Raw genomic sequence first — 27,763 nt, 5'->3', positions numbered from 1 at the left:
TAAGATAGATGAGGAGGAAAGCGAAATATAGTGGTAGATTGGAGATATAAAACTAGCGATATTTAGATATTTAATCGTCCCCGGGGATGAAATGTTCAAAATCGTAAGCAGCCGTCAAGATTATCAAATGTTCAATTCTGGTAGGGAGGCTATGATTAAACATAATCCTCGTTAGACTCCAAGCATAGCTAAAAAAGACCTACCATTTCATGAATTAATCCGGCAAATAGTAAGCATCAATTTGCACCCATTCAAACTTACCATATAGTAGATATTTTTACCCCACCGGGGATTGTATAAGTAAATTTACCATCCTACCAAATAACTTACTCCACAGTTTAGATCCGAATTTGGCTATTTGTCAGCCAGTTCTTTTATATTGTCCTAAAATTGGAGCTTGGGAGGACGGTTTAGTTTTAGTAGTCAGCTATTGCTCAAGTTTACCGTCGTAGAGTTCGTCCTAACAGTTCACATGGCTAAAGATCACCGGCCTTGGCGAGCATGCGAATGGAAACTGTCTCACAGAACGATTGGACAACGTAAAAAAACAAAAAAGGTAATTGATCTTCAGGTTACACCAGCTTTTTCATTCGCGTCATATTAAGGTACATGTTGGGGAGGGGGGACAGGATAATGATGGGTGGGGAAGGGGGAAGGGGAAGGGGAAGGGGAAGGGGAAGGGAAGGCAAGGGGTTGGTGGTGCTGGTACTGGTCCTATCATCAAAGCTAGGTGGTTTTCACCACCTAGCGGCCACTCTTCTCGAATCGGAGGAAGTCTTTCTAAGACCCCCTCTTCTCGACATCTTTGCCCTTGCGGGCCGAACGTGGTGTCTTGTCGGATTTCTCCGACTTCGGGTCCGGTCGTGGTTGTGGTGGTGGTGGTGTAGATGGGCCGGAGCCCTCGTCTTCGCTGTCACAATGACAGCATTTCCTGTCCAGACCATTTCTGGTCTTCGTGGACACCCGCCCCCTGCACCCCGAGCAAACGGTGGCGTCGAGAGCTAACTGGTAGCTCAACGACAATGCCATCCAGAACTTCGTGTTCGCGTCGGTGGCCTCCTCGTCTCTCTTCTTCGCGTGCTCGGCGGCAAGCATGTCCTTTGGGACATTGTTCTGCAACGCCAGCTCGTCGGTGCACTTTCGGAGACTGGAAAAGTACTCCGAGGACTCCGCATACCGGAAGAGTCCACGGACGACCTCGAAGTCGTCGAAGTCGATTCCAGCCCCGTACTTGCGCTTGCCCTTAAGCATCTTGCTGACGCTTCGGGCGATGTGGAGCTTCAGTCCACGGATCTTGAGAAAGGTGGCAGCTCGGTAGAGGGCCAGAATGAGTGGTTGGTGACGTTCGATGGCAAGAACATCGCCGTAGATCCATTCGAGGACCAGGTCGAAGATTGGGGGCAGGAGGTCTCGGATACGGATCCAAAGCTCCCCCCGGCTTGGATCGTTGAGGTTCTGAACGGCACCTTGGAAGTACTCGGACTTAGTGCAAAGAATGTTCTTGTGAAGCTTGTAAATTCGCTTCTCTCTGCCGCTACCGATGACAACTGTCATATCGGAGAACTTTCCGGATATGAGGAGACTATAGTGAATGTTAGAATAGATTTTACAGAAGCTGGAGGGGTGGTTGGATACTTACTTTAGAAAAGAATCTCCAGACACGACCGGCTGCTGCGTGATAGGTGGAGGTCGTGATGGGTTGCTCGTTTCACCCTTGTACTCCTTGGCTGGCCTCTTTTCATTCTTTCGTGAATGTTCGGGCTCCGAATGGTCTTTGACCATCTTCGATGTTTTTGGTGGAGACATGGTTTGAGAATAAGGCTTAATAAATTCAAATTTTGGTTGACGTGAAGAATCACCTTGGGTCTGAGGAGAAGCTTTTGCAGGCTTTGGGTTACCTGATGGGTCTTCTTGAGGGTTAAACTTCTGAGAGGAAGCTTTAGAGGAAGGAAGTTTTCGTGACGCGTCTTTCAAGGGGGGAGGTTTTGGGATAGTTTCTTCTCTCTGTGGAGGTTGATGAATTGAGTCAGCTCGAGATCGAGGCTTCGGTGAGATATCTCTGGCACGTTGCTCTTTCTGTGAATTGTCTTCTTGGGATTTAAGTTTCCCGTAAGAGAAGATCGGTAATGAAGGTTTACTTGCAGGACGTGGACAGCTGTGGGAGTGATGTGATGAGGTGGAGGAGAGGTTAAGTTGCTGAGGAGAAAGTTTTCTAGATGAAGGTTTTTGTGGGAGTTGTTGTGAAGAGTCGTTGCTGTGTAGATGCTCTTCTAAGGAAGCTTTGTATGCTTGGAGGCTATACGAACCACTTCTTCGAGGAACAGGCAGAGCAGGAGTCTTTCTCCAATCGTAAGGCTCAGATTGAGGATCTTCAGCAGGTTTAGGCGTTAAAGGAGGATCGTTAGAAGGTTTAGGTGTGAAAGGAGTATTTTCAAGAGATTGGTCTTCCTGTGATTGCTGTCGATGGTTGTTGTTCTATGATTTAACTCCAGCAGAGAAGATATCTTCAGACTTCTTAGAGTTGTCCAACGACCCTTCATCTTTCTTCGCTCTTTTCCCACCAGAATTCTCTTTCTTGTCAACCTTCATAGGAGAACCAAACCACGAGTCTCCACCATTTACCACGGCATCTATCGATTTCGTTTCTTCAATGTGAGATTTATCTTCCCAATTGCTGTTCCGAGAAACATCACCCCAATTGTCCTGCTGCTGACCATCATAAACTTCTCCAGATCCACCTGCTGTTTCACCCCACCCCGGAGCTTGATCATCATCGTTTTGGTCGCCCCATCCTCCCCGCTGCTCAGCCGCGTTTTCTTCGTAACTATCTGGCAGCTCTTCGATTCTTCTATTAGGTATATCCCCTCGAGGGATAATTGACTCTTCGGAATCGGACCAAGTCATTTCGTTCGCGTTTGGAGTAATAGCTCAAGATCTGGTTGGAAGAATTGGTAGTTTCGTACGAGAAGTGGTGTAGGAAACATGAGTTAAGGCTGTCGTCAAAAGAAACTAAGGAAGAGAGGAAGAACTTGAGGTAGGTGTGAGGATAAGGGGGGAAGAAAAAAATGACATTGAATGCCCGGCAAGATATTCTGATGAAAGCGTCCGCCTAGGGAAACTTATAGACGTCCTTTAATAGAAGATATCGCGGGAATATAATTCGTACTCGTCGTTTGACGATATATTGGTTGCGTGAGGGTAGTTGCCGTGACGAACAATACCATTCAAACGGCACCAGATACCTTCAGAATGCCGGTCACTACGAGATCACAAAAACGCAAGGTACGTCATTTAATGCCAATGCATTAATGCCTAATGACAACTTTGGTTCACGAGTCAAAGCTAATGTCATACACAGGGGGACGGAATCATCAGTGACACTCCTAAGAAGCTGTACCAAGGCAGTATTTTGGAGCCCCTGGAATTGGGCAAATCGGGATCTGAAGATATCATTATCCTCGTCGGGCCTCGACAAAGCCACTTCAAAGTCAACAAAGCGGTCCTATTCAATACCTCAAACTTTTTCAAGGCAGCATTGAAGCCAAATACCTTCAAAGAAGGGAACGACAGTGTCATTCGGCTCCCAGACATTGAGCCCACTGTATTCAACAATATCATAAAGTGGATATCCAAAAAGACGACCTACGAAATATTAGCTTTGACGGAATATCCCAAGATCGTCTCAATTTTCAAGACAGCAGACTATCTTCTCATTGATGGCTTCAAACTAGAGATTATCATGGATATCGCGTACCGCGTGGCAACTTACCTGCAAGATACATATCTAGAGAAAGCAATGACGAGTTATAAAAGCAAAATGGGTCCACAGGCTATCATCCATAAGTCAATTGATCCAAAAACCGCCATCGAAGTAATGTCATCTATATATCAATATTCGAATTGTGATGACATGAAACACTTCCAACGATGCCTCCTGGTAATCGCTGTCGCTACGGAGGAAGTAAAAGCTCTCCAAGATGACGAACGATGGGAACACGGGTTTATAGCTATGTGGAATACAGCCAAGGAAAGTATCGAAAACTCACAAAAATGCCGACGTTGTAACACATTCTGGGAAAAGGTTGATGGGTGTGCGCGGCGAATGTTACCTTGGAGCAACCAGGAATGTACTTGCTGGCGCCGGTTTTTTAATCAGGGGTATGCATAACTCTATTTCCACGTATGATATTAGTGTCGTCGCTGAGATATCATTGCCATATACAACAGGCTTAGGTATAATGACTGTCCAGAGGTCGGAGGGATGGATGCCGTCAAGTAGTATTTCGTTAAACATGCGGACTCTTGCGCTCAACTGGATGTTGTGCGCGCAATATTTCTTCAAGAGACTCATCTTTAATGCATCATGCTCTATACCACAGTTGAGGAGTCTGGCGACGAGACAAGCTCTATACCTTCTGATATAAAGATCTCATCCGATCCAGGGCAGCGATACTCTTTCATACTCTTTTTTATCTATTTATTTTCGCAATACGGATTTATATTCCTCCAGTGATTCAGTCTAGTTAAAGCAAAGAAAAAATATAAGTATGATTGGCAATAATATCATTTCCTATGCCTAAAGAAAACAATCTTCAAGATACTATGTAATGAACCTCCGGTTATGGGGTATTGAGAATGAATGGCATTAACGGTAAGTCAATGCAGTAAGGTAGTATGACATCAATGGATTAATGACGGACTGATTGAAGAATACTGTCAATGGAAGCATGTAGAAGCTGGTTAGGGCTATCCATCACATGATGACCCTCCAACGCATATATAACCCTCAATCCGTTTACCTACAGCCACTATCACCGTCTATTACTATACACCAATCACAAGTCACCTACTACAATCAGTTCTTAGCTTCACCAACGCTGTCAATCTCTTATCACGCTCTCCTTTTCATTCCGTTTCTTATATAATATATACTACTAAAAAAAGAAGTGAACCAAGACGAACAAACGTTCAACATGTCTCACGACGCTCGTATCAACTCACCGCCACCTTCTCCATCCAAGGAAGAAGAATTTCGTGCTTCTAAGCGTCAAAAGCCTGAGACTTCCTTCTCTAAACAAGGGTGTCAGAACGCAGTTGTCCCGTATGTACTCACTTACTTGCTAACTCTCTAACACAGTACTTGATAATGATGAATGTTGAATGGGTACTAGAAGCTTGAAGGACATCGCCAACGCCCCAGACCTAACCATCCTCGTCGGGCCCTGTGCTCAACCATTCGACGTCCACCAATCCGTCATCCTCCCAAAATCTCCAATGCTCGCCTCCTTCTCTCGAACCATCGCAACCCCACCTTTTCCAAAAATCAAAGAAATCACTCTTCCCGAGCTTTCACCTTACTCGTTCAAAATCATCCTTTCATACCTCTACAACGGAAAGTCTTCGCTCAAAAAACTAAAGACAGACGAAGATATCTTGCAAGCATATGAAGCTGCAGATTATTTGATCATGAAGGAGATGAAGAGTGAGATTTTGGAGTATGTTGCTGAAGTTGTTGAGGAGGATGGGAAGCTTGGTGATAAGGGGGAGAAGTTGCTTCCTTTTGAGATGAATTTGCTTAGGGAGCTTTGTGTCTTTTCGCAGAAGACTGAGGCTCAGGGGTTGGCTAAGATATTGGAGGCTTATATTAAGGGAAATCCTGAGTTGAAGGTCATCCAGTACGAGGACTCTGATGATGGAGAAGGAGGTTATGAAGAGAACGAAGAAGAAGAGGATGAGGAGGAGACTCTTGGGTTGGAGTTGTACCTTCAGGTTTGGGAAGAAGTCCTGAATATGAAGCTGACCGAAGATGAAGACGAGGAGCAGAATGGTAGTGATACCTTGATTGGGGAAATGGCGATGTGGGGATGTGAAGAGGAAGACGAGGGTGTTTGGAAGGAGGAAGAGGATACTCTTTTTTGAAATCTTCGTATTTTCTAGTCCTTCTTCTATCCTCTTCTCTTCACCTATATACCTATATTGTTTATTAGAGGTATGGTAGCTGTTATTAACGTTTCTTATCAGGTATGGAGCTGGTACCCCTATGCGGGCCTATATACGACGAGAAGATACTGTATTTAGTACTTCCCCATAGAGAAAAAAATGATCTGAAGCATGATAAATAGTACAAATGGTACACTTTCCCTCAAATACTCGACTTTGAAGTTTACTGGTAAAGAACCTCTAAAATAACTAACATCAAGGAGAGGTAGAAATATGGTGTCACTTTGGTGGTTCTTTGTTAGCATAGTCCCACACGGTCGTCGAATTCTATGACTTCTACTCTGGTACTAAGTGTTGATGGTTCTAGTTCAACCATCAACATCACCTACCTTCGTCTTCAAGCAGCTAAAGCATCAACAATCCATCGTCGATACCAAAGCAACCCTTACCGTATATATACCTTCATCAGTTATACATGAAAATGTCATCAATTACCACTTAAGGTTCTCATAACCCTCGTTTACCATATCACATTCAAAAGGTGTAGGCGATAACTTCATCCGACTATAGCTCTATAGCAAACTTTACGCTTAAACCTTACCTCACCTACAATAGATAGATCATCATCATCGTCAGTCTCTTCTCAACGCTACCTATATATAAAACGAACGCCAATCGAAATTACCGTCGCTGAATAAACCAAAAATGTCGTCTTCATCCACCATCCCAAGCGAGGGAGACTATCTCCCTCCTCTCCCACGAACGATAGGTCTGGGATCTTTGCAATCCAGATTGAATAGAGCAAAATCTTTGTCTCAACCACAGAATAATTCAACAGAATTGCCAGTCGAGAATAAAAGGGCTTCTGTCTACATCCCGGCCCATAAGAGGAGTGGTCGTCGTCACGGTATTCTGTTGCAGCATCCATCGAGTTTTGACAATTTGCGAATTTCTTCTCCGGAGGCATCTACACAAGTCCCATCGGATTCTAAGGATGCTTCTACTCAGACTCCAATTGAAAAACCTATATTGATGAAGTAAGTCCAAAAAATATGTCGGCTCCTTTCAGCATTATGTCAAACAAAATCTTACATTTATAATAGAGTCCTCGAAGACCCCCAGTTCTCAGACATAACAGTCTACATCGGCCCATCCAAAGAAACCTTCCATTTGCACCGTGAAATCCTCTCCTTCACCTCCAATTTCTTCAAAGACTTCTGCACTGCCTTACGTTCCTCCAAAACAATGATCGTAGCCCAAATTTACCTTCCTCACCTCGATCCCACAATGTTCAGGACCATCATAAACTGGCAATACTCCGGAAATCTAACCCTCGACCTAACTTCAACCCCCTGTCCTCTAACCCCGCTCTACCGTACGATCGAGTTCCTGAAACTCCCAGCTTTACGTATCAAATTCTTTGATACCCTCATAACCTTCTGTCGTACCAACTTCTGTAATCTCACGGGTGGTGGTCGAGCCATCTTTATAGGCAAGTTTAATGAACTTTGTGGGGTTGTCAAACCTTCGGACTTGGGGAAATTGATTGAGTGTATGGAGGTTATCGTGGAGCATTTTGTGGTCTTGCCGGATGCGTTTTTGGAGGCATTGGAAGGTGGAGCTGTTAGTAATGTCTTTGTGGCCGCTTTTATCGGAGCTAGAAGGAATTTGGGACATTGGAGGAGTTGTGGGAAGTGTTTTGATATCGAGAGGGAAGAGAAGGGGGTTAGGGGGTATAAGTGAGCGAGATGATGGCTTCTACTAAGTAGAGAAGCTTTTGAATTGACAGTACCGACCTGGGAATGTTCTATCTTGTTTACGCACTGATATATATAACTACTTAGCTAGTATGTACTCAAAACGCCCGTACAGACACAGGAGCATGACTATGAGCGATGCTGCAAAATGGTACAGCGGAAGAAGGGGCATTTTACAACCTCTTGATGGTTGTCTCGAAGTTTGTTCATAAAGTTACTTGTTTCATACCGGAATCCACCCAAAAGGATTCTAGGAAGGGTTTATAACATGCAATCGCAAATTTATCTGAATTTGAACTAGACGCCCTTAAGCCCTTCGAAATTCTATATGGGATTCTGATGCCTCGTCGAAGCTTCCTTCTACATAAAAAATCAAACAATACAGCAACAACGCATACAACACTACACGCCACCTCTCATTCAGCCCCTCTCCGACTCTGCCTCAAAAGCGCCTGGATTCGAGGCGAGACTTTGTGCTTTATTGTAGTTCGAAGGCCAAACTTATAGCTGAGCTGAGGGCTAAACGATCACCATTCCACCGATCTATATCTCCCCGCAGTGTCTCGTAAACTTACTGAAGCACGCACGCAGCAGCTCCTTCCAATCTGCCAAAGTTGAATCTTCAAACAAAAATGGCGTCCCTGCCGGTCAACAATACTACAGGAAACGAAACCGGAGGTTCGCTGAAGGGTAAGCAGGCTTTGAAATTGTGAGTCAACAGAATTTAAGTTACGATTTCCCCCACGCTCGGAAAAGACGTCTAACCGTTGAAACCACCAATATATTATATTGTCACAAAGTATGCTCAACAATCCCGAGTACTCCGACATGACAGTATTTGCGGGTGTTAGCCAGACGTCATTCAATCTCCATCGTGCGGTGATGTGTATCGGGTCCGGATTTCTCAAAGCTTGTTGCGATTCTAGTAGCTTTCAAGAAGGAACTACCAAAGCCGTTTATCTAGCAGAGATCGAATCGGAAGTGTTCCAAAAAATCGTTTTGTGGCTATACGAAGAAGAGTACGAATATACTTGGACGAACGGGAACGAAGATCTCAAACTAATCCAAGCCGCCGACCTCCTCAAAATCGAAGGCTTCCGTGCCGATATTCTCTACAAATTTTCTTTGAAGTTGAGATACCAAGTAGGCACGTTAGGGGTCCAATCGAAAGCTGCAGAGGAGCTTTTGCGAAACTTTGTCAAGATTTGCCATTTTTGCGAGGAAACCAATATTAAGGCTTTGATATACATTATGAGGAAGTTGCTTCCGTATGTTAAGGTGACGCCGAAGATGGTTTTGGCTGGGTTGACGGATGGCAGTTTTGGGAAGATTTTTATGGCGGCTTTGGTGGGTGCTCAGAGCGAGGTTGGGTGCTCTGAGTGTGGAGGGAAGATAATTGGAAGTGGAGGGAAGAGAAAACGAATTTAGAATTGGTTGACCTCATGCAAGGTGGTGGATGTTAATATATTCTTCTCAGGGGGGCGCCTTAAGAGTACAAGCGGATTCTTTTCTGATGCCATACTAGTGATGATTCTGGTGATAACCAGGTGCCCGTATTCAGATTAAGTCAAAATTCAGGGAAGACTTACGATAATTCCATTTAACCGCAAAATAGTCTCGTTCCCACTGAAAAATAATTATCAAAAAGGCTAGAGGGGGCCAGATTTATCTCATAAACTACTTACCTAGCACGGGGTGGACAAAATAAAGCTTCATTCAACACAACAACACATACCAAAATTTAGGTACTGGGGTCTTTACCGTCAGCAGACTCTCGCCTACTACGACCGCAAGTCAAGGTATTAAATATCAAATTTAATACGTATTAATTGCTCTGATGGTTTACGAGATAATATCCTGATGGTTTCAGACTGTTAATAACGTGTCTTTTGATGATATCGTTGATGCCGCTGTACCCCCGTAACTGTTCCCAGTACTGTCTGTGTTGTATTTTTTTTAAAAGAATTGAAACTTCTTTTTGTCACCCCCGTACCTAGGTAGTGACGTAATCACTACTAGTACTCATAGCTAGTGAAGCTTCACTTCATCCGGACTAGTACTATCTATCCCATCTACCAAAACATCGCTGGCAACAAACAAAACCTCCCAGTCGGCGACCCACCTACCAGAATTTTCGAAAATACTGTAAACCCAAAGGTTCTCTAAGTTGGTCATAACTACTTCAGACAGCTTCGATAACAATAAAAAGCAGTCTCTTCGAGAAAACAAAAGCTATCCCACCAGCTGCATCGAAAATGTCCGCGTCAGCAATAGAAGACGACTTTGGGGTCGCATTACTAGTTGCTCCTCCAAAGGCCCTTAAATACAGCAGCGAAACCTCTCCAACCCAACAAAATAAAACCGGTAAAGCCTCCGATAAGAAATCTCAGGAAGCAATATCAGCTAAGTCTGTCCTTGGCCAGTGAGTTATATTCCTTGATCTCATTATCATTTAGGCATTCACAGTTGATGGCAGGGAATACGTAGCATGCTCAAAGACCCGGACTTCACAGATGTAATAGTATATGTCGGGGGCGATAAGGAACCTTTCCATCTCCACCGTGATATCATCTGCCAGACTTCTGGGTTCTTCAAAGCTGCCTGCAAACCTGGTAGTTTTAAAGAGAGTATTGAGAAAGAGATCAAACTGCCATCCGTTCATCCAATTACCTTTCGAAAGGTGATTTCGTGGCAATATCAGCAGGGGTATGAAACACATTGGACCAATGGCTTTAACGACTACATCATCTTCAAAGCAGCAGATTTTTTACAGATCCAAGGCCTTCGCGAAGAGGTTCTAGAAAGCTTATGGGTGTTCTCTGTATGGGAAAAGCTTTGCGATTTGTCGGAGGAGGAAATTCAGCAAGTTGTGGATAATTTTGCCAAGATCTGTGAGCTTTGTGGCAATTCTGATCTTCCAAATTTGATCCCTATCGCGCCGCATATTGGGGCACATTGGAATTTCAAGGCGGGTGGAATCTTAGGCTCATTGAACTCCGGAGTTTATGGGAATACCTTCGTGGCAGTGATGCTAGAGGCTCTAGCTCTTCAGCGTAATCCTTGTGGATGTAGCGACAACGATTCCTCGTAACATGAGCCTAAGCGTAAGTCTAGGCGTTTATGTTAATCCGTACACGATACCTTATCACCAAAATCCTTGTGCTGAGGTCACACCAGCCGACTAGCACCTCTCAAAGCATTCCGATTTTCCTTTTTCAAAAAAGGAGAGTCTTGAAGTCTAGTATGAAGTCTCGTATCGATTTTGTTACTATGGAGTCAAGCCTAGTACAAGATATTCAGGTATTCTAATTTACCTAACCTAGAAAACTTATTTCCAGAAGCCTCCAGTCAATTTGGAGATTCAATTTCCCAATCATCTCTCGCTACTTACCCGAAGCCGCTCCCGCCCGTTCTCCAAATATTTCCCTTTATAGTAGATGATTCAGAGCCATTAACTTGACTTACTATTGCGTTTTGGTTTGGGATGCTAAGAATCTGGAAGCACGGTCAATCGAGATCTCATAGTCGTAAATGAATACATCACGAGTAGCCGCAGCGTCCATTTATACCCTCATGAGTCTAATGTGCCCTCCAAAAGCTTCACACCCCGTCCCTTCTCCCTTTCTATCCCCTGGAAACCATCGCCCACAATAAACAAAACCCGAAGATTAATACGCATCAATCGACTCTCACAAGAGAAAAAATATGTTCTCGCACTGGACTAACAGTGCCGGCTTCCCAAAAAGCAAACAAATTCGAAGAAAGCCACCATCTCCAAAACCATCTCCTCCAGAATTACAACCTCCTACAAAAGACGAATCCGCCAAAATGTCTGACCTCAGTTCTGGGACTGAAGAGGGATCTGCAATGGATGGATCAGTCTTGACATAGTAAGTCCTCCCTCCCTCGGAATTTCTTAGCTATCTATTCATCAATCATACGTGATACTAATTGTGACGACGAATGACCTGTTGATCTATAGCATGTTCGAAACCCGCGACTTTGCAGATGTCACAGTTTTCGTAGGCGCCACAAAGAAAGCCTTCCGCCTTCACCGTTCAGTAATCTGTTCCACCTCTGAATTCTTCCAAACCGCCTGCAAAACGGGTACATTCAAAGAAGGGACCACCCGAGAAATCCATCTCCCAGAAATCGACGCCACAACTTTCGAAAAAGTTGCTGCCTGGCAGTACGAACAGGGATATGATATACAATGGTCTTCGGGAAAGTATGATCTCCTAATGTTCCAAGCGGCGGACTATCTTCAAATAGAATCTCTCCGTCACGAGGTTCTTAAACAACTGGCTAAAGTTTGTGAGACTAAGCTTTGTGAGTTGAGGAAGATCAAAACGGACTTTGCGATGGAGGAATTGTTGGACAATTTCTCAAAGATATGTGAGCTTTGTCGTAAATCTGAGCTGGAATTGCTCGGCGATATTGCGAAGAGCATTGCTTGTCATTGGGAAATTGACGTGGAGGCATTGTTGAATACTTTGAACGACGGGGCTTATGGGAATACGTTCTTGGCGGTGATGTTGGGAGTTCATCGATCTAGTCGTTGTGGTAAGTGTCCATCTGGAAGATATATTTATGGGGACTTGACTATTGGGTAGTCCCACTAGTCTTTCAATGTCCTCTAATTGATGGAAGGGTACGGGACCTTTGTGTGGGACTGAGAATATTTTTGTTCGTTTCTTGAGATCTCTCAGACTTGTTCTTCGGAATCTGAAATTCTAATATTGGATTCGATGATAGTATCGAGGGATAGATCGAAGGCTAATTGTTATATTATTTTCCACTAGCCCCTTCATTTTGTTCTTCGTATTGGATGTAGCTAAGCCTTTAAAAGGTAGCTGGCCACTTTATGGAAACTGTCTTCCAACCTGTCCCTGGAAGTCAACTAGAAAATATCTAAAAAAAAACATTATCCTCTCGTAGTCAGAAGACGCGCTATCCATATATCTCAACCAAATGGCAGAGCCTTCCTGATTTCCCAAGCAGCTGATCTCCTACAAATCAAATATCTGCATTTCCGGAACTTCCAAATGCATATCGAAACAGTATGAGAATCGTAGTTTATCAATGTTTGTTGTTCCTGTAGTGGAGTAGAGTAGAGCGAAGGGAGGTTAGTTCTAGATGGCTGTAGTGTTTGGGACTAGCGACAAGACCCCGTTAAGCTGTATTATGTCGACTCGAAATAGATTGGGAGGCTCCTTGAAGTCAGTCCGGTTTTGCTCTATCCATAAAACTGATTCGATCCTCTTCACACGATTTGAAGGCAGTAGCTAGCTATGAATGAAATAACAGATTGAGTAGACACCAAACTTATATAGCAACAGATACCATATGACTTCTTTGTTGTTGTATATATTCGTGTGAGAGTTAGTATGAGGTCACAGAGACTAAGCAAATCCACGATATCCCATGGGATACCTTCTATCAGTTACACCTTCATCAACGCGCAACCTCTCCCCAGCTACCTCAAATCGCGACTTCACCACATCTCCAGCGACGATATCTTCGACCCCCCCTCATATCGCCTAGAAACCGAACGGACCTCTTGTTTCAAACCGAAACGTGATTTATTTTCCTACGAAATAGTCGAAATGTCGGGTGTCCCAGCGTCATCAATGGCAGACTACGGCGGAAGCGTCACAGGCCCCGCTACCGATGATTCCTTGCAACAAATTCAAGATGAAGAGCCAAAGAAACCTACCCAAGCTCAATCAGTCCTAAAACAGTAAGCCTATTCCTAAGTTCTCAGAGCCTTCAACTATCCCTATCTAATCACAGCAAACGTTTAGCATGATGGAGACCGGACACTTCACAGATATTACCATCGTTGTCGGGGAGATAAACGAGCAATTCAGACTCCATCGTGCTATTATCTCCCACACATCCGATTATTTCAAGGCAGCTTTTAACCCAGATCATTTCAAAGAAGGCATCACGAAAGAACTTGAGTTGAAGTCTTTGTATCCAAAAGCGTTTGAAAAGGTTGTCGCGTGGCAATACGAGCAAGGATACCAAATGGAATGGAGTCACGGAGCCGCCGATTACGCCGTCTTCCAAACAGTTGACTACCTCCAAATCCCCATTCTCCGCCAACAGGTTCTGAAGAAATTTGGGTTGATGTGTGGGAGGTTTTTGTGCAGGTGTTCGAAGGAACAGGTTAAGAAGACTGTTAATAACTTTGCGATGATTTGTCAGATGTGTGTTAACTCTGATATTGAGCTTTTGGGCCCGATTGCGAGGGCTATTGGTGCTCATTGGGATGTTACGCCTAATGAAGTTCTGGAATCGGTTGGTTCTGGGGCTTACGGCGAGAAATTTGTGGCCGTGATGATGAGTGTTTGTGGCAAGGCTGTTTGCGAGAGGTGTAGGATCGACAGGGCTCATCGGATCAAAAACGTTATGGGTTGATCATATTGGAGTCTGATACAAGTGTGGAATACAATAGCGGTTTTTTAGCTGCAGTGTGGGAGGGTACTAATGTTTACCTTGTTCAAGGATATGATGTATCTCGATATAATGTCATCATATCCACTTGGATAATAAGGGTCTAAATCTAAAACATTGTTCCTCAAAACCTTTAACCTGTCATTGTTCTATTTCAATATTGCATTCCTTCTAGAAATTGCTGGTTCATTTCGACGTCCCGTCTTCAAGACCCGTTTAACTGAACCTTGGCTGTTGCGCATGTTGCTTTCACATATTCCTTCGTCACGAAAGGGAGTATATTGTCCCAACTGGCCAGATTACTATCTCCATATAGAGTTTTAACGCCTCTTAGTTGACTTCTTTCAAACTAACCACGGCTATCAGGAATCAAACTAAAAATCTAGCAGCCAAAATGTCAGGAAGTAAAACAGCACTGATCCCCATCGATCCACCAGCAGATACTCTGAGGTACCAGTCCCTCCTCCCGGAGGTACTTAAGTACTAATTTTACCCTTCTCCATGATCTAACCATCTATAACAGTCTATTCAACAACTCCTCAAACTCCGACTTAATCCTAACCATCGGCACCCTGAACTCTCAAAAACTCTACTTCCTCCACCTCCACATCCTCGATATATCCACACCATGGTTCTCATCCCACACCCCACGATCACCATCACTCGTCCAAAGCAGACCGGAAAAAATAATCTCCATACAATGTGATCCACAAACCACCTATATGAAATGTGTCTTCGATGGATCTACGGTGATAAATCACAAATAAACAATATATTGGATATGCAGGAGTTGATAAGATGTTTATACATCGCAAGACTCTGGGAAGTGAAGAAATTACAGGAGGTTGTGGTTAAAGCCATTATGTTGAAGAGTTATGAGTTGAAACAGTTAGACCGGAAGGTTGAGACGAATGAAGAGGTTTGAAATGCAGTTGAGGATGTTTGTCAGCTTCTTGGGATGGGGAATTGGGGTTTACTTCAGGATGTGATAGATGTTATGGCGTTAGGAACGCCGGTTTCGAAGGATTGGTTGGTGAAGTTGGCGGGGGAATCGAAGGCTGGGTTTGTGGCTGCACTATTGCTGGAGAGGCATCAGAGTGTTTTGGATCTTTGTTTGTGTAAGAATTGTCAGAAGAGGAAAGGGAAATTGGGTGATCAAGGGGAGAAGAGGGAGTGTTTGGGATATTTGGATGCTTTGGAGGTGGAGGCGGATCGTGATTTTGGGGATACTGGTGGTCAGAATGCCGAAAGTAGCAGCATTTAATTGAAGGAATGCTTTCACTCATGCTATAGAAATAAATTGCTTATACCTAATATCTTTCTATTCATGTGATTTCTAGAGCCTTCCAGCTGGCCATGTTGCCATTCCTCAGAATTCGACAGCCGCTTCGTACTTAAACTCAACCATCGTCGAACAGAAAGAACCAATTCTAAAGCTTTTACTCTCTAACCAACTTTAATTCGTGACAATACCTTTTTATCAACAAGACCTGATCGAAAGAAAGCCAAGATGGATTCAAGAACAGCAGAAATCTAGAACGAAGACGCTTTTTTGAAGTAAGCACATCTTTCTGCTATCGAACTTTGAACAAAAAGAGCTAAAAACGTCTTCGCATAACTAACACAGCCTCTTCAACAAACCTGCTATGGCTGATGTCATTTTAACCATAGGCGCAGTGGAACAACGTCAAAAGTACTACGGACATGAGTTGATTCTAAGCACGGCTTCAGAGTATCTCGGGCAGCTATGTCGCAATTGCAAAGAAAGGGCAATAGACGGCAGAAAGGTCATATACCTTCCACAGCTTAACCCGGAGGCTATGGAAATAATTTTGCGTTGGATATACGGTGACCGGCGTCCTTTCAGCGGCGTTGATTGCCCCCTATTAGTCAGTCACATTGTTTTCGCTGCATCTAATCTTGGTCTTGAAGCTTTGGGAAGGCCTGCGCTTGATTACCTCGGAGATTTGGTCGATAAAACAACCGATAATGAAAAAAGTGGCGTTGCAGTTACCGGAAACGAGAGGACCACCAATGCAAGTGCTTTCACCGAACCTCTAGATTATTGGAAGCTCATTAGGGACATTTGCAACTGGGCATACGGATGGGATACTGATGAACTTTTATCCGTCATGGGTGATCTTACCACGACTTCTCCATCACCGCCGAAGTGGCTGGCCGATATGTCAACTGAATTGAATCCTACACTACTTGCGATGCTTCTACTGGGAAGAGAGCAAAGACTACGGAATTTATCTTCTTGCGATGATTGTCAACCACTACCAATGAAAGGATTGGACCTATCGGATGATCGTTACTCTGAGTGCGTAGGCTGTGAAGTAATCGAACCGGAACTATGCGAACGGAAGTTGTTAAACTGGATACGGTTACTCTTAAATGCCACCATCAGAGAGTTTCAATTGTTGATTTAGCGAATGATCGCGATCTAATGCGAAGGATAATTTAGAGCGATGGCTAAGCCGAAAGTTTATCAGTTACGCCAGGAATTTAGTAAGAATTGGGACAGAAGTGAGCTTAAGCGTTATTCAGGATCACTAGAGTTTCCTTAATAGACTGGAGGTAGCCGTAATAAATACCATGGGCCTTCAGTCCGTTATTTCTACGATAGAAATCGTTATCACAATTTTCTTTGGCATTGCATTATTCAGCCTCCTAACCAGGAATTCTTAATCTAAATTATTTCAATACAAACGATTTATTAGCTATAAGAGATTTAAGTATAGACTTATCTCGTAAACCAGAATTAATTGCTGCTGCGCAGGTATAGACTGATGTCGAATATCATAGCTCCTAATATATACATACCGGACCTTCTAGACGATTTCAATTGTTCCAGCGGTATCCATCAGACCACCCACTCTAGTAATTTCTACGGACGGAATGACCACAATATATTGTGAAAAAAATATAACTTGGGATAACAATCATCAACAGTACACACTACAAAATAAAATCTTGCAGTTCTGACTAATCTACCGGATTGCATGCCACGGAAGATACGAGCCGGAAGGGCACTCAAAAAGTCTAAAACATCGCATAAAATCCTAGATACCCAAGTTAAGAAGAGAAATTACGACACTGTAAAAATTACAGAGAAAATACATACCTATGCCTATATCATTTTGGATTGTAACAATTGAGTTATAGATGGATCCGGAGTTAGGCACCTCTCACTTATCCCTTATGAGGTACAGGATTACAGTCTAAGTTCCCTTTGTTCTGGCGGACTATATCAGTTTCCTTTGCTACAATTAGAAAGACTAACAACATCCATTACAACTAGGATTTTCGACCAACCTGAGTTCTCAGACCTCATAGTAACAGTCAACGATATCGATGACATAAGTCCCCCTAAACAATACTACCTCCACCAAGCAGTTGTTCTTACAGCTTAAATATCTGAACATCCTGTGCGCAGGCCTTCCTACGGAAGAAGGGCGTAAAAAGCTTTCCATCGACGGCTGGGGTACACCAACCATAGACAGGATTTTTCGGTGGATGTATGGTGATACAGAAATTAAAGACGATAACCTGGAACTATCACAACTCAGAGACCTGCTAGAAGCAGCGCAAGTATTCCAAATTGAGGATTTCCGAAAATCGATCCTAAAAGCCGCTGTCAAACTAGTGGCATCCAAACATGGAGCTCATTTATCACCAAGGATCCATGAGAGTTACTGGGATGAAGCCGAAAGATTGTGTGGCATGGCAGAAGTGAAAGACTGGAATATCCTTAGAGGAATTGCTGATAAACTTCCCACGGCTTCTATTCGCCCGAACCAAGCGTGGTTATTGAGACTCGCACGCGAATCTGATGCCGGATTACTTGCTGCCCTTTTGCTTGAAAGGTGTATAAACATTGCAAACAAAAATATTTGTAGTCCCTGCCAGAACGACTACGAGGATGGAATCCTAGTGACTGAGTACCCTATCGAGGATCCTAGTGCACATGGTGTATGTGAATATTGCGGTGATATGGCTACGCAATCGGGGTGGATTCAAGAGAAACATATACGAGAGATTGTTGAAGGGCATCGATAAACTATGATTAATATCGATTAGGGAATTAAATTGATGGTTGCTTGTTCGTTGTAATTTTCGTACTGGGATATCTGCATTAGTTCATTTGGCAAAACCATGCAGACAAATTGGAATTGCGCACCGGTAGATTAGCATGGTATACTAAGAAATGGTTAGATATCGTTTTTCATCGGCGATAGTCGATGCCCCCGACCGTTCGCAATTTACGGCGGGGTCAAGAGCTTAATTTAAATTTACGGCACTATGCTTGTTAGTATTCTAAAGCCATAGTAAAAACATGAACACACCCCGATTATTTACTGAATAATGCCCTTTAAAGACCTATTATTCCGACTTAACACTTTTAATTTTGAAGTGAGAATCAATTAATATGGCATTATTACTCAAGCTTCAAGGGCGCGCGGGCTTGACGGCCATACTCGAACTAGAAGCATATACATGTATAAAACTGGAAGGTGCCACAGATCCCCACATGCACGCTAGACTGGCCTCGACAACGGTCATGAGTTATAAATACTAAACTGTGGCCCCAAGGACCAGGTCACTTGACATTCATTATTTTGAAAGCTAAGGGTAAATTTCACCGTAGTTCTCATCTGCTAAAACTTTCAAGTTTATCATCATGTAATCCCCGGAATATATCTGGTTACCCAGAAACTTCATTTTTTGTTAGGAATTCAGAAATATTAATAAAACTGAGGAGCTCCAAAAGCTCCATCATTCTCCTTGAATATTAATTAAATTTTATTATTTATATTTCTCCTGAGTATTTGCCAAAATGTGCTAGAAGTTTGTTTACTTATTATTTTTTCCTTCTGGCAATCGAAAGTACTTCTAGCATGAGCAAGATCTAGAAGCTTTGTAGGCTGCTGGACTCGTCCAGGGCTCCACAGCCATCTATTACCTGAGCCTGAATATAAGTCAATACTCATAACGTACCAGCTTCAGCAAACAATGAGCACTTAAAAAACAATATCGATATTCCACTCAAGGCAAACAAGAAGGAATGAATCCATTAACGGGGAAAGTATGGACCGACGAGCGCGACGCCCAGGGTTTTATGAGGTAAACGGATCCAGTGTTCTGTTCTCCTACTCAGAATTATAACCACCCAGACGCCACCTCGATCTGCTCTCCTTTGGCTGTTGTTATCACTAATAGCTCTAGATATAGGGTTTTCAATAATGCATATCAGACAGACATCATGTTAACAGTCGGCACACACCTCGAACAACGGGTATACAACGCTCACGAGGCGATTATTAGCGGGGCTTCAAACTACCTCAAAGAAGTGTGTCTAGCCGCAAAGAAATTCGATGACAGGAAGTACGTTAATATTGTCAATTTAAATATCGACCCAGAAGCCATGGGAGTAGCGCTCCGTTGGATATATGGCGACCCCTACCCCTTTTCGGAAACCAATTCCTCTTGGTCATACGGGAATATCATAATCGCAGCGTCCAAGCTAGGTATCGAAAAACTAGGAACAACGGCAGTAGATTCCTTTGAGGATTGGAGATCAGATCCAGAGCAGCTTTTGGAGTATTTGTTTAAAATAAACAGTGAGAACTTCACAAAGCCACCAGATTATTGGGGATTTATCAGGAATATTTGTAACTGGACACATGGAAGCTGCCTTGAGGACCTCGTTACGCTTACGAGAGATATCACACCAAGCCTTCCGGCACCGCCTGGATGGATAACTAAGATATCGAACGGTACAAATTCAACTCTCCTTGCTGCTCTTTTGCTCGAGAGACAACAAATGGTCTGCAATTTTTGGTCCTGTAAGAAGTGCAAGGCTCTTCAGATGGAAGGGGCTACGGCGCTTGAACCAAGTGAGTGCGAGGATGACTGGTTTTCATGCTCGGATTGTGGCAACCGAGAACGAATGACGGGGAAGCATATGGACTTTATCAAACAGAAAACAATTACAGCAAAGGTCCAAGAAGTAGAAGACGGTTCAGACGAAGATGAAGACGAAAGCATGCCATCAGAAAGTAGTAACGAGCTTGAAACCCCTAAGGATTCTAAATCAGAAGATTGTGATGGTATAGGCGGTGTTCGACGCCAGAACGTTGATAAGTATACCTCTGAGGTAAGCCATGCTTTGACGTGCTCAATGGGTTCACACTGACACCAGTAGCTAATATTACGTTTCTAATGCATGGATGCATAGAAGTCAAATACATGTCGCAACATGTGAAACTGTGAGAACCACATGGTGGGTGACAGCATTAATTTTAGTGTTCCGTAATTGATCGAGAAGATTAGTAGGGTTTAAGGAGTGCTCCCTTTAAGCTAGTATCTGGAACTCCAGCATGTTGCCGCTACGAAAGGGGGGCTTAAGATGTGCCATCTATCTTATGTTTCTTGTTTCCAACAGTGTCTGAAAGAATCTGTGTTATTTAATATTCGAATATCTAAAAATATTAAAATAGTGTCACATTTTTGAGTTGCGCCTCATTAGCCCGCTATATATAACTATCCGGGCTTTCCAGAATATCAAAGCTAAGAAAAATCGAGTTAATTCCCAGCTACGAGATGATTGTAAAGCACAGGTAGCGTTACTACTAGATGGATATCTTAGCTCCTGTGATGTCATTACTAGCTTGCATTGCAAACAAAGGCGCAGTATCCTGAAAGCAAGAAGCTTCAAACTACAACAAGCTGGTCTCGTACCCAAGCACATTAAACAAACTCCATACTGATCTGATCTGAGGAGAAGACTACATTTCTGAAGTTATACCGGCGTCGTTCGATATTAAATCTGCTATTTAGTCAGTAAAAGGTCTACCAACGAACACTAACAAACTATCACCACGAAACCGTGCATACCTCTAACAAAAATGGCATCAACCGAAGGCCACGCAAATTTCATGAAGTAAGATCCACGCCTCTATCGTCATTATCATCCATATCTCTCTCAGACGCGCATATTTAGCTGACGCGGTATTTAACGCGGTAGGATTTTCAATGACGCCGAATTCTCAGACGTCCTCGTTACAGTCACCAAATCTAGGGAGGGAACAAAGTCATACTATCTTCGCCAAGCCATTATACGTACATTATCAAAGACTTTGGATAGTCGCTGCAAAGCCACACCCTCTAAGTCGCGGTACATTAGACTTTCATTTGATACCACCGATCACGCTATTATGGAGATATTCTTTCGGTGGATGTACGGTGAAAGGGATTTACGAGAGAAGAACCTCAGCTTGTCAGATCTTGCGGCTTTGATGAAAGTTGCGCAAGAGTTCCAAGTTGACGATTTGTGTGATACGATTATACAGAATGCTGTCGCATTGGCGATTTCAAAGATCCATAAGAATCCATCCACCCCGCAGTATCGAGCTAACAACTGGAATTCATATTGGAACGCAGTCGAAGTAATGTGCGGCTCGCTTGGTGGAGGTGATACTCACGACCTCGTCGTCCTTGAAGGGCTTATCGCGAAGCTGCCGATCAATAGCATTTTCTTGGATGACATCACGAACGAACGGCTCGCACATGAATCTGATCTCGGAAACTTGGCGTTTCTCATGATTGGGGTGTTGAGAAAGGCCCTCGAAAAGACACTGTGCGATGATTGTCAAGAAAAATCTGCGGAGAGCGTAATAAAATCTCATCATAGCTACTGTTCAAACTGCTTGAAAGTCTCATATTTTTCAGAGGCAATACTACGAGCTGAAGGGTAAGGATCCTGCGAAGCACTGTTGTCCATCATTGTCTAAGTTTCCAATATCAGACTTTGGTGCCGCTTTTGCCCTCTCACCCGCAGCAGCAATTAATTCTGGTTTACGAGATAACTCTCACTCCGGGCCTGATACATCCCTTTTTTTAAATATTTTCGCATGGTTTTATGTAACTAGGAGAGTAGAACCCCATTGAGACGATTGCTATGGTTGCCCGGACACTGGGGCATCTCGAGATCTCATTATTTTTCTGGGAAATTCAAACTTCAATGAAGTTCATAAGGGGTAGCCAAAATGTAGCCCGTGCACTAAACTATAAAAATACCCGCAATGGAACAGCGAAAATAAACGTATTGATGTGTGTCATTTTCCCCAAGCGTTTTGATAGAACTGAAGATGAGTGGGGAAGGAAGAGAGCCCAGAAGAATCCTATAATATATATATAGAGATCAACAGGAGATCTCTAACAGTTTGATCCGGTCCTAAATGAGCTAGATCAAGCGATCATAGCCAAAGCTCCAGTCCTTTTACCGAATAATGAAGAACATCGAACAACATTTCTAAACAATAGTTTGAAGGAACTAGGGCCGTTTCATATATAGATTAGCTATATTTGTAAAGGAAACTTTGTTTTGCTAATAGCTTCTAAACCTTGTTAGAAAGCTCCAGTATTTACCACTAAAGCCTTCTAGCAAATACATATGTAATCTGACATGTCTCTTAAATCAAATTTTTCTAGCTGATGACATGACCAAAGTTAAACAACTGCCTTTAGAAAAACGAAATTGTAGGTATCTTATGCCGAAAATAAGGATACCAGAAGACTTTATAAAAACATGGATCCAGTAACTGGGAAGCTATGGACTGACGAGTATGAAGACCGAGGGTTTATGAAGTAAGTTATAAGACCGTATCGCTCTTCCATTTTACTTACAAATTTTCTTGATTAGTTATAAATAAGTACTCCTAGAATTCGCTAACCACGTTATGCGTATTTAGGGTCTTCGATAACGCATACAGTCCAGACATAATCATCAAGGTTGGCACGGAGCAAAACCAAAGACGATATAATGCTCACGAAGCGATTATCAGCAGAGCTTCGGATTACCTGAAAGAACTTTGTCAAACTGCCGATAAAGAAGATGGCAAGAAAGTGGTCAACCTTCTGCATTTAAATATTGATCCAGAAGCAATGATGTCCGGAATTCGATGGATCTACGGTGATTCCTATGCTTTCACAGATAGCTGCAATACCCCCTTATTCTACGCAAATATTATGATCGCAGCATCCAAGCTCGGAATTGAAGACCTAGGAGTCGCTGTAGCAGGGCACTTTAGCGAATGGCAGACAAATCTATCAATTTCCTCGACCTCAGAGTTGATCGATGAAAACTTCACCGACCAATGCGAGTATTGGAAGTTGATCAGGGATATCTCTAACTGGACACACGGTTGGCATCTTGACAGTCTCACCCATTTTACGAGGAATACTCAAGCGAGTCTTCCATTCTTGCAGCTCTTCTACCGGAGAGACAGCAAGTATTTCTCAACTTTTCGCCATGCGAAAAATGCAAGCGACGTCAAAAAGAGAAAGCCAAATTGACGGAGCCCAGCCATTGGGGGTTTCAATGCTGGAATTGTGAACCCATCGGACCAGAGATGGCAAATAATACAAACTTCATCAAAATAGAAACGATCACGCCAGAGCCCTAATAAACTTCAAAATCGGGACAAACTTTACTGTATGGAGATGTCGACGAAACCATGTTATCGGGTAGCGATAACGAGTCTGAAAATTCTAAAGATTGTGAGTCTGAAAATCATCAAGTTCAACGTAAGAACTTTGGTAATACCGATTCTAATGTAAGTTCCACACTTTAATCTAGATTTCAATTTGATCCGAAAGCTACGATATTTACACGATTGTGCTAACCTTAATCTTTGATGGAATCGATTTATACTCATAGAGCTCAGGTTCGTGTCGCAACATGTAAGCTTGGATGGCTAGATGGGGGTGTTGTTTAAAACCTTAGACTATGGAGGCGAACGAGATATGGAACGGTTTGATTAAAGCAAAATCCTTTGGAGATTAACGTATTAAAGTATTTCTTTATTGTTTTTTCGAATAACCATGTAAGGTCTAGAGGAATTAGTCTCGTACCCACAGAGAGATCATGTTTAAAGGCTGAGAGAAACATCTAATTAAACTACTAGTATACTGTACTCATCAATTGATGTGGTGGGATTCACTGAACTTAGTGAAAGAAAATCATCAAAGGTTAGTCAGATATGCATATGGATGGAAAGCGCTCTATGGTTCCACAGAATAGTAGAATAAAATGTCCGTAGGAAATTGTACTACTAAAAATATCTGCTAGCTACCATGACGTCATGGTTACCTTGGACTGCTTACAAAGAAGCACTACCTTCACAGCCAAAAGTTCAAACTCCCGCAAACCCAACGATAATTCGAACGATAGACTGCCTCTATGCTTCAGTCTACAATCTATCAGCAAGGTTATTAATAGCCAAAATTAACTGATTTCATTACGATACGATACTATTCGTTCAAAGCATTAAGAATGGGGGCATCTCAAAGTAACACGAACTTCATGAAGTAAGGTACCCGCTCTAATATAGATTTTCGGAGTACAAATAAACTTACACAAAATATATCGAACACCAGAATCTACAACAATAAAGAATTCTCAGATGTTATCGCCACCGTAGGCACACCAAGCAAAGGAAAGAAGTCGTACCATCTTCACCAAGCCATCATCCGCACATTCTCAGAGCCTTTGGACACCAAATGCAGAGCCGCGCCTATTGAGATGGGCCGCAAAAGAATCACTATCGATTCCTGGGATCATACCATCATGGACATTGTCTTCCGTTGGATGTATGGCCAAAATGATTTGTCAGGACAACAGCTAGATCTTTCAGGCGTTACGATATTGATAAAAGTTGCCCAGGAGCTGGAAGTGGAGGGTCTGAGACAAGCAGCCTTGAAAAACGCCGTCAATATTGCAACTTCTTCCATTCCCACAATGCATTGTACCGACGAACACTGGGCTACCTATTGGAATACAGCTGAAACAGTGTGTGGTTTGACGAATATGAAAAACTTTGAGGACATCGATATATTGTTTGAACTTATGGAGAAACTACCTATTGATAAAATCCAGTTGTATGGGGCGAGATTCAAGCGACTGGAGGAATCTGATATAGAACGTTTGATGTTCCTTGTCTCGGCAGCTTTCGGAAAAATTGTTGAAAAAACTCTATGCATGAATTGCCAAAAGCTATCCGTAGGAGAAGTCACACGTTCTGACTCTAGCCGCTGCTCATGCTGCTCAACACCCTTACCGGCATCAAAATGAATACTGTCGGTTCGACCTTAGGTTTTTCCGATAGTGCTGCTACTGTTCCTCCAACCCCTGATATAGCCAAAGGCCAGTCACAATATTTGGTGGTATTTTGATCCTTTCATTGTTCTTGCGGTATCAGAGATGCCATCATTCGGGAATTTATGTTTTAAATTGTACTTTCCGGTCCGGGGTTGGTTGATTTTGACAAAGTTTGCTTATACCAATGATGCACCCGCCTTCCTTGGATCCATGGAATGATACCACTTATCGGAAAGTCGAATCCGATGAAAGTCGCTAGGACTGGTTACTACATGTATACAGTTTGTTACGCTTAGGGAGTTTTGAAGCCATAGGAAATTGTAATTTAAAAAACAACCAGTTGCACGCACTGCAATAGGGCGAGATGCAAAGTTTCTCATATGCTTCTGCCTTGAATATCGCTTTACCTTTAACGCTCCACAGGAGCCCACATCCGCTCGCTCGATATCGAGATATACCAAGCTAGAATCCTCTCGAAGTTGACAATTTGATCGTGATCAAGATATAAAGATATTGGTTTTTACCAGACTATTTACTTTCCCCAAAAGCTTCTAGATCAAAATTAATAGGCGACAACGACGTATCCTATTATCTGCTACGATGACCTTGAATATACAGTAGATATAGAGTCTGACAACGATTATCACTTAAGAAGGATCCAACTAGTGCCATATAGCACCAGTGGTAGTCTTCTAGAGCTTCCGCTAGCGGCTGGGTACCTACCTATCCATGATATCATGACAGTCCCTGAATTCGAATCTTAATATTCTAGAAACATTCTCAAGTTCATACAAAAATACCTCCTTCCTCATCGGACTTCTTATACCAAGCACTAAAACTTAGCAACCCAAACCCAGCTAGCTATAGAGAATCAAGCTTTCTATACGCCTAGATAATATCAAATCCCCGTTGTCACTTACATCACCCTCAGCCCTAAACTCACAAACGGATCAAGATATGACAGAAGGAAATGCTGGTCCGCAAGCAGGACTCCTGCAGTAAGTATCGACAACCGTAAACGAAAGATTCTAAATATTGTACTTGATTAACTTGACCTCAATTTCTCCTAGACTCCTCAGTAATCGTGAATATGCGGATATTATTGCTACCGTTGGAACGGGAGACATCAAGCAATACTATCTCCACCAAGCAATCGTTTGCCCAAACTCAACCTATTTCACTGAAGCTTGCAAACAGCCTGCGGATCAAGCGGGGCTTAAATGTTTAAGTTTACCCAATATTCAAACTTTTTCTTTCGATATCGCAATTCGTTGGATCTATGGCGATAAAGATATTATTAAAAATAACAACCAAGTCATCGAAAACTTTTACAACGTTTTAAACACCGCCAAAATGCTTGGCCTCGAAGATCTACGGGTCGCTGTACAAAAAGCAAATCTCGCAGATAAAGCTATCGTTGCTAAGGCTTTGAAGGCCGCTGGTGATGTAGAAGGATTTTGGGACGTTCTCGAGAATACCTGCTTGGCAAATTCAATGAAGGATTGGGTTCATTTCCGATCATTCATAAAGGATGTTATACAAGATGAAGTATTCCCACTCAGACTGATCTTAGACATCGCTATGGATACTGATAAAGGTTTTCTCGCTGCTCTCATGCTTGAGAGGTCTAACAACCTTCTTCGCTATTATCCTTGCTGGAAATGCGGAGGTCAAAAGAAGCCGTCATATGCGGCGATGAAGACAGAGCCGTTCAGTCACGCTTCTTGCGCCTCTAGTAAATTAATTAATGATGAACAGTTGGGGGATTATTTAAGTAAGTCTCTCTATACTCCAGCAGTATTCAGCACATCTTCAAATCTCCATTTATTGAATACCTGATTGGAATCTAATATTCGACTTAGAAAAGCTAGGTCGCTTTTAATGTCGATCAGCCATCTAGTATCGATGTACCCAAGGACAGCCTATTGTTAGTTGGATAGAGTACCTCTACGATATACTTTGAAATTGGATCGTCTAGTCTGAAAATGAGGTGTTATATCAACAGTCAATCTTATGGGGGAACGGTAGCCTTTTTCATTTACCCCATCGGGACAGCTGTCTGATTTCTAGTTATTGTATCAATTGTTTTGTATTCGAAGATTAATTTGGAGACTATAAACAGTCAAGTTTCAATATCCAGAGGTATCGAGGTTTATGTATATCTTTTTTGATCCATTTAATCATCCAGAATAATTCTGGCAGATATGGATACCAAATAGAAGGCTTTTCTCTATTGCCGTTAAACCTTCGAAATGAACCCAGAGTGCACATCCCGCGGAAAATAGACCTGGGTTCGAGGCTAACCCTCTGGCCGAAGAAAACGCCAATGATATTACGATATTCAACTGTGCAACCTTTCTGCGCTACCATAGCTGTTGTTTGCATCTCGCATCAGGAAGTCGCTATAAGAATTCTTCCCACCTGTTAACCAAACTAGACCCAC

At 42.8% G+C, this 27,763-nt stretch overlaps 17 protein-coding genes across 17 annotated transcripts; 16 read left to right on the top strand and 1 right to left on the bottom strand.

The window, feature by feature from the left end:
* Positions 1-780: 780 nt before the first annotated feature.
* AOL_s00110g217 (uncharacterized protein) lies at positions 781-2,904 on the bottom strand (the record flags this gene model as incomplete). Its single annotated transcript, XM_011126907.1, has 3 exons — positions 781-1,582; positions 1,640-2,457; positions 2,488-2,904. The coding sequence occupies 3 exons, from the start codon at positions 2,902-2,904 to the stop codon at positions 781-783; spliced, it is 2,037 nt and encodes a 678-aa protein (XP_011125209.1).
* A 345-nt stretch (positions 2,905-3,249) lies between these two features.
* Positions 3,250-4,168, top strand: AOL_s00110g216 (uncharacterized protein; the record flags this gene model as incomplete). Its single annotated transcript, XM_011126906.1, has 2 exons — positions 3,250-3,282; positions 3,359-4,168. 2 exons carry the CDS (start codon positions 3,250-3,252, stop codon positions 4,166-4,168), a joined length of 843 nt encoding a protein of 280 aa, XP_011125208.1.
* Positions 4,169-4,973: 805 nt separating this feature from the next.
* AOL_s00110g215 (uncharacterized protein) lies at positions 4,974-5,919 on the top strand (the record flags this gene model as incomplete). Its single annotated transcript, XM_011126905.1, has 2 exons — positions 4,974-5,101; positions 5,172-5,919. The coding sequence occupies 2 exons, from the start codon at positions 4,974-4,976 to the stop codon at positions 5,917-5,919; spliced, it is 876 nt and encodes a 291-aa protein (XP_011125207.1).
* A 726-nt stretch (positions 5,920-6,645) lies between these two features.
* Positions 6,646-7,683, top strand: AOL_s00110g214 (uncharacterized protein; the record flags this gene model as incomplete). The annotated part of the gene is made up of 2 exons (XM_011126904.1): positions 6,646-6,977; positions 7,044-7,683. 2 exons carry the CDS (start codon positions 6,646-6,648, stop codon positions 7,681-7,683), a joined length of 972 nt encoding a protein of 323 aa, XP_011125206.1.
* Positions 7,684-8,329: 646 nt separating this feature from the next.
* On the top strand, positions 8,330-9,125 carry AOL_s00110g213 (uncharacterized protein; the record flags this gene model as incomplete). The annotated part of the gene is made up of 2 exons (XM_011126903.1): positions 8,330-8,406; positions 8,498-9,125. The coding sequence occupies 2 exons, from the start codon at positions 8,330-8,332 to the stop codon at positions 9,123-9,125; spliced, it is 705 nt and encodes a 234-aa protein (XP_011125205.1).
* An 827-nt stretch (positions 9,126-9,952) lies between these two features.
* Positions 9,953-10,788, top strand: AOL_s00110g212 (uncharacterized protein; the record flags this gene model as incomplete). Its single annotated transcript, XM_011126902.1, has 2 exons — positions 9,953-10,119; positions 10,185-10,788. The coding sequence occupies 2 exons, from the start codon at positions 9,953-9,955 to the stop codon at positions 10,786-10,788; spliced, it is 771 nt and encodes a 256-aa protein (XP_011125204.1).
* A 737-nt stretch (positions 10,789-11,525) lies between these two features.
* On the top strand, positions 11,526-12,373 carry AOL_s00110g211 (uncharacterized protein; the record flags this gene model as incomplete). The annotated part of the gene is made up of 3 exons (XM_011126901.1): positions 11,526-11,587; positions 11,680-12,260; positions 12,348-12,373. 3 exons carry the CDS (start codon positions 11,526-11,528, stop codon positions 12,371-12,373), a joined length of 669 nt encoding a protein of 222 aa, XP_011125203.1.
* Positions 12,374-13,303: 930 nt separating this feature from the next.
* Positions 13,304-14,120, top strand: AOL_s00110g210 (uncharacterized protein; the record flags this gene model as incomplete). Its single annotated transcript, XM_011126900.1, has 2 exons — positions 13,304-13,437; positions 13,502-14,120. The coding sequence occupies 2 exons, from the start codon at positions 13,304-13,306 to the stop codon at positions 14,118-14,120; spliced, it is 753 nt and encodes a 250-aa protein (XP_011125202.1).
* Positions 14,121-14,550: 430 nt separating this feature from the next.
* Positions 14,551-15,081, top strand: AOL_s00110g209 (uncharacterized protein; the record flags this gene model as incomplete). The annotated part of the gene is made up of 2 exons (XM_011126899.1): positions 14,551-14,628; positions 14,944-15,081. The coding sequence occupies 2 exons, from the start codon at positions 14,551-14,553 to the stop codon at positions 15,079-15,081; spliced, it is 216 nt and encodes a 71-aa protein (XP_011125201.1).
* A 33-nt stretch (positions 15,082-15,114) lies between these two features.
* On the top strand, positions 15,115-15,420 carry AOL_s00110g208 (uncharacterized protein; the record flags this gene model as incomplete). The annotated part of the gene is made up of 1 exon (XM_011126898.1): positions 15,115-15,420. The coding sequence occupies one exon, from the start codon at positions 15,115-15,117 to the stop codon at positions 15,418-15,420; it is 306 nt and encodes a 101-aa protein (XP_011125200.1).
* Positions 15,421-15,802: 382 nt separating this feature from the next.
* AOL_s00110g207 (uncharacterized protein) lies at positions 15,803-16,588 on the top strand (the record flags this gene model as incomplete). Its single annotated transcript, XM_011126897.1, has 1 exon — positions 15,803-16,588. One exon carries the CDS (start codon positions 15,803-15,805, stop codon positions 16,586-16,588), a length of 786 nt encoding a protein of 261 aa, XP_011125199.1.
* Positions 16,589-17,675: 1,087 nt separating this feature from the next.
* On the top strand, positions 17,676-18,218 carry AOL_s00110g206 (uncharacterized protein; the record flags this gene model as incomplete). Its single annotated transcript, XM_011126896.1, has 1 exon — positions 17,676-18,218. The coding sequence occupies one exon, from the start codon at positions 17,676-17,678 to the stop codon at positions 18,216-18,218; it is 543 nt and encodes a 180-aa protein (XP_011125198.1).
* A 1,204-nt stretch (positions 18,219-19,422) lies between these two features.
* On the top strand, positions 19,423-20,424 carry AOL_s00110g205 (uncharacterized protein; the record flags this gene model as incomplete). The annotated part of the gene is made up of 2 exons (XM_011126895.1): positions 19,423-20,316; positions 20,398-20,424. The coding sequence occupies 2 exons, from the start codon at positions 19,423-19,425 to the stop codon at positions 20,422-20,424; spliced, it is 921 nt and encodes a 306-aa protein (XP_011125197.1).
* A 643-nt stretch (positions 20,425-21,067) lies between these two features.
* AOL_s00110g204 (uncharacterized protein) lies at positions 21,068-21,916 on the top strand (the record flags this gene model as incomplete). The annotated part of the gene is made up of 2 exons (XM_011126894.1): positions 21,068-21,102; positions 21,187-21,916. The coding sequence occupies 2 exons, from the start codon at positions 21,068-21,070 to the stop codon at positions 21,914-21,916; spliced, it is 765 nt and encodes a 254-aa protein (XP_011125196.1).
* Positions 21,917-22,749: 833 nt separating this feature from the next.
* AOL_s00110g203 (uncharacterized protein) lies at positions 22,750-23,516 on the top strand (the record flags this gene model as incomplete). Its single annotated transcript, XM_011126893.1, has 2 exons — positions 22,750-22,808; positions 22,913-23,516. The coding sequence occupies 2 exons, from the start codon at positions 22,750-22,752 to the stop codon at positions 23,514-23,516; spliced, it is 663 nt and encodes a 220-aa protein (XP_011125195.1).
* Positions 23,517-24,495: 979 nt separating this feature from the next.
* Positions 24,496-25,293, top strand: AOL_s00110g202 (uncharacterized protein; the record flags this gene model as incomplete). The annotated part of the gene is made up of 2 exons (XM_011126892.1): positions 24,496-24,530; positions 24,600-25,293. The coding sequence occupies 2 exons, from the start codon at positions 24,496-24,498 to the stop codon at positions 25,291-25,293; spliced, it is 729 nt and encodes a 242-aa protein (XP_011125194.1).
* Positions 25,294-26,277: 984 nt separating this feature from the next.
* On the top strand, positions 26,278-27,159 carry AOL_s00110g201 (uncharacterized protein; the record flags this gene model as incomplete). Its single annotated transcript, XM_011126891.1, has 2 exons — positions 26,278-26,318; positions 26,391-27,159. 2 exons carry the CDS (start codon positions 26,278-26,280, stop codon positions 27,157-27,159), a joined length of 810 nt encoding a protein of 269 aa, XP_011125193.1.
* Between the last annotated feature and the right edge of the window lie 604 nt (positions 27,160-27,763).

Source organism: Orbilia oligospora (assembly GCF_000225545.1).
Source record: "Orbilia oligospora ATCC 24927 unplaced genomic scaffold scaffold00110, whole genome shotgun sequence".
In the NCBI taxonomy this organism is placed as follows: domain Eukaryota; kingdom Fungi; phylum Ascomycota; class Orbiliomycetes; order Orbiliales; family Orbiliaceae; genus Orbilia; species Orbilia oligospora.
This window is presented reverse-complemented; position numbering and strand designations above follow the sequence as displayed.